The sequence below is a fragment of the Eimeria mitis genome, genomic scaffold, assembly GCF_000499745.2.
Source record: "Eimeria mitis Houghton genomic scaffold, Emh_scaff3395, whole genome shotgun sequence".
NCBI classification, from domain to species: Eukaryota; Apicomplexa; class Conoidasida; order Eucoccidiorida; family Eimeriidae; genus Eimeria; species Eimeria mitis.
In genome coordinates, this window is record NW_013571736.1 from 1,934 (window position 1) to 6,101 (window position 4,168).

Genomic DNA, 4,168 nt, shown 5'->3' on the forward strand with positions numbered 1-4,168 from the left:
CAAGCTCCTGAGGGTCCCGTACCTGCCGGCTGCTGCAGGAGAAGAACCGGTGCAGCAGTTGCAGCACGCCGGGACGACGGGCTCCTCTGAATCTTGACACAATCTGCGAGGCCAGATCGAGGGTCCTCTTTTGCTGTAGTTCCCTCCTCTGCCTCTCCTTCATTGGGTCGGCTGCATTGCTGGTAGTCCGCTTGGCCCCCAGCTCCCCCTTGGCAACAAACAAAGAGGTGCTTTCAGCGGGCGCCCCCAAAAGAGAAGCCAANTGAAAGTCCGTATTTGTCTCTACGGGCAATTCGAACAGGCCGATGTCCCTACTGTGGCTTGAAAGGCCGGAGTCCCACTCCACTGAAAGACTGCTTTGGGGCTTGCTGGCCCTGACAAGTCTATCCAGAGCTCTGTTGCAGGCTTCCCAATCAAGCACCTCGCTAGCGGCAGGCTGAGATGTTTCCTGGTAGTGACTGGACTGCGGAGGCCCCTCTGGCAGCAAACTCCCTGCCGCTGGGATGACCTGGGACAACTGCTCTAGGAGCCGCCACCTCTCTCCCTCACCATCGGCAGCTCTAGCCGACGACTCAGAAGCACTTTTTCCAGAAGAATCAGTGACAGAAACAAAGTCATCCTGTCTTGGAAGCCTCAAGCGCTTGGTAAGGGCCACGTCACTAGACGGATCCCCGCCTGGCCGCAGGCCTCTCCGGGCCCGCTTAGCGGCTCCTAGGCCTGTAGCCTCATCACTTAAAAATTCGCTGTTGAGGCAGTAACTGCGAGCTGCCTCGATCGAGGCTGGAGCCGAAGGCTCCACACAGCTGCCTCTGTGCATGTGTATGCAGCTGCGCTTTTGGCGAGATGTGGCAACTTTGCAGAAGGTCCTGCCTATGGATATATCTCGCTCCCCCCCNACTGAACTGCAACAGCTGCTGCTGGGGCCTCTAATTGAGTCCTTGCATGCACGGAAACGGCAGCAAGAAGGCCCTGAGCACGGGGTACAGCAGAAGCGAGCGAACCTCACAGGAGATTCAGACCGCAGCTGTGTAGCCCCCAACCCACACCCCTCACTCGAGTGGCAGTCGTTGCAGACGGCGGCGCCGTGCGACTAGAAGGAGGCTGCCTGTGCCGGGGCTGTTCTCGAGCCTTTGATATCAGCCCCTTCTGTCACGGTCAAACAAGGAAGAATCGAGATGCAAGGGGAGGGTTCCGATAGGTAAGTAGAAAAAGGAAGACAGAAGCGGAAGAAAGAAGCCAACACGACTCCGCTCCACCGCCTCACATGCCGCCGCGGGGTGGCTTGCTGGCAGGTGTCCAGAGGTGGACGGGCCGACCCCTTGTGTCTCGATCGAAAGCTAAAAAAAGTAAAAATATAACTGGTAAAACGATGAAATCCGCCCTTTGAGAACACGTGGCCCCCTAAATGGTGGCGCAACTGCTGCAAGGCAGTCGGACGGGGGGAGGTCACCGCTTGCGCATCAAGAGGCTCTAGGCCTTCGGCCCAACGATTCCCTCCTTTCTTCAAAATAAAAATAAAGAAAAAGAAAGCATAAGACTGAATAAGGATAAGAGACGATCCAGGGATAACACAGATGCGGGGAGAGTATGGCGCGTTGCCCTGGGGCGGCCGCCTCACGGCTTTATCGCTGAAGAGGGCACGTTGATGCTTCTCTGACGAGCCAGGGGGACAGGGATAGAAGGAAAAGGAGATTTTCCGCTGGAAACTGGATATGATGGCTGCTGGGCTAGCAGGCTGTCTTGTCACCCCGCTCGCGTCCTTGGCACGGCCAGGTGAGAGAGCCTCCTGCCGTTTGTTTGCTTGGGGTAACAAATCGCGAGAAAGATGGCCGGCCCGGCCCCTCGTGAACCTGCATGGATGGCAATAAACGCTCGAGCTTGTTTATACGGCTCGATCAAGAATTTCAGGTCAGGTAACTGAAGGCTAAGCCGCTCACAAGAGCAACGCTGCGGCTGCTGCAGGGGGGGGACCTTCAATTGTTTTACCGCGCAGAGCTGCCGCAAGGCCTTTGCCCCACCTCTCTCCCTTCTTTTTTTCCCAAAAAGCTCAATATCCTTATGGAATCACAATTTTAGAGACAACGGGACACAAAAAAGAAACTAATAAGCAAAAGATCTGTTCAAATGCCTGCACTCTTTGGCGGGTCACAATTGAGAGGGGACCTCCCGGGAGGGGGGGGGCCCAGTCTGGGGCGCGACACTGCTAATACTACTGCGTTTCCTCTGCTTGTGCCTTTCACATAGCGTCACATATTTACCGCACTTTCTTGAGAAGAATCCCCATCAAATTCTAGTTGGCTCTTGGAAGGGCTCAACAGTCTGCGCTGCTCAGGTAGGGGACCCCGACAAAGCAGCATGGCGCTGCTGTTTGCGTATACCCATTTTATCATAAAATGAATTGTGCACGTCAGCTAAGTGAAAGGGTCTCACCGACATCTTCGTTGGCACCGTTTCCAGGAGCAGGCAGGAACCACTCTGCTGTCCTTTGATAGTGCAGCGTGTAGTGGCGTTGAGTGGGTACGAATCGGGCAGGGAAAGAGCCATCGCTTGCAGGCCTATTCTCGACGAGGTCTCTGTTCAGAAGTCAGTGGACAAAAATTAGTCCAGCAGCTTGTTGAAATAACTAATGGGAAAACTTGTAATCCCGCGANAGTTGATACATAAACTTTGGCTTGCCTACAGGCAGCGTAATAGCGTTCAACTACGTGTTCAACACTTGTCTACACTGTTAGTGCATACAAAAAAGGCGAGTTGGTTGTGCACTTATCTTGGGTCTCCTTGCGGCACTAGTTGGAGCAATTGTATTGCAACTCATACCAGGCCGCCTGCGCTCGTACCCGCCTCAGGCCCCTTGGGCACTGTGCCCAGGAAGCCGGATGATTGAACGGGAGGTCAGTTGCTTTTGTCAAATTATTATCTTACGTATTTTGACGTATTTTGATTCTTTTGCACCTAAAGATGGTCCTCGGATAAAGTCGGGGGTTCTCGTTACACCGCTAGCCAAGACAAGCCTGTCTCGTGCACAACATTTGTTTTTGAACTTGAGACAGCTTGATGAATGCTCGTTACCATCCCTTCTGATTTGGGTACAATTCCTTGAGCTTCTGTGAGGCGGAACCAGCGGCCCCTTCATCCGACTACACTAGCTCTTACTGGCTATTTTCAGCCTTCACTGCCGCGCCGTTGTATTCCTGAAGAGATACTATGTGTCGGCGATTTTGCGATTTGCCTCCTCATCGGGTTCTCCTTAGACGCTAGCATTCGCTAGGAACAGGAACTATTCGAGCGTCAAGCTTGGCCCCCGACGGCTCAACGAAGACGACCGACCGCTTTTTGCGTCGTCGTCCCAACCTTGTTGCACCAAAAAGGGTTTTTGCGAACGGCAGACTTTCGCAGTATCAGCCTGTAAAGTTGCTATTAACAGACTCTACATACATTATGAACATTCCTCCGTAAAGGCACTGGACAGACCTGCCGCTTCCGGTCTAGCCAAGTATTCTTTCCAGGATGACCNCATTCCTCCGTAAAGGCACTGGACAGACCTGCCGCTTCCGGTCTAGCCAAGTATTCTTTCCAGGATGACCCGAGCCGTACTTTGGCCTCCTTTGCTCATCGTCAACTGTGCAAGCAGTTTCTATCTGTTCCTCCGATTCTGCATTCCTAGAAACTTTCGTTGCCCAGTGATAGCTCAGTTGGGTTCCAGGCCTCAGGCCTTGTGCCTCTTCGCCCTCGTTTCCTTCTACGCCAGCTCCCTGTCCGGAACCAGGCGCTAGCACTCATAATTTTCAAGTTCTTATTGTTGAAATTACACTTATTTGCCGGAGGCGTCAACGTATGCCTTGCGTTACGCTGCGCTCCGTGCACAGCATAACGGCCAGGCAACTATATGGCTTTTGCAGTAGGATCTGCCGGGTTGATAGATGCGTCGATAAGTGCGTGTTCGTTGGTTATTGATAGCCGAACAAGCACCTAACATTGTCTTCGGCGGCATTGCTTGAACCGCGAGCTTGAGCATGCTTGCATCTGGGGCTGCCTTGAAGCAGGATTTCGAGCAGGGGGCGACACAACCCAGAGACGGCCGCCACATCCACCACTAACTCCAGCACCCTGTTCCGCCGTGCTTAGGAGGTCTGGAAACAGGCGGGGAGGTTGGTTGCTTCCTGGGAGC

The 4,168-nt window shown here is 53.7% G+C and overlaps 1 protein-coding gene across 1 annotated transcript in view; it reads right to left on the reverse strand.

Annotated features, from left to right (window-relative positions):
* Positions 1–817, reverse strand: part of EMH_0065520 (uncharacterized protein) — a gene marked incomplete at both ends in the record, with an annotated part of 2,097 nt that extends 1,280 nt beyond the window's left edge. The window contains 2 exon segments of the mRNA XM_013498391.1: positions 1–260; positions 264–817. Coding sequence (XP_013353845.1) covers positions 1–260; positions 264–817 — 814 coding nt within the window.
* Positions 818–4,168: the final 3,351 nt, after the last annotated feature.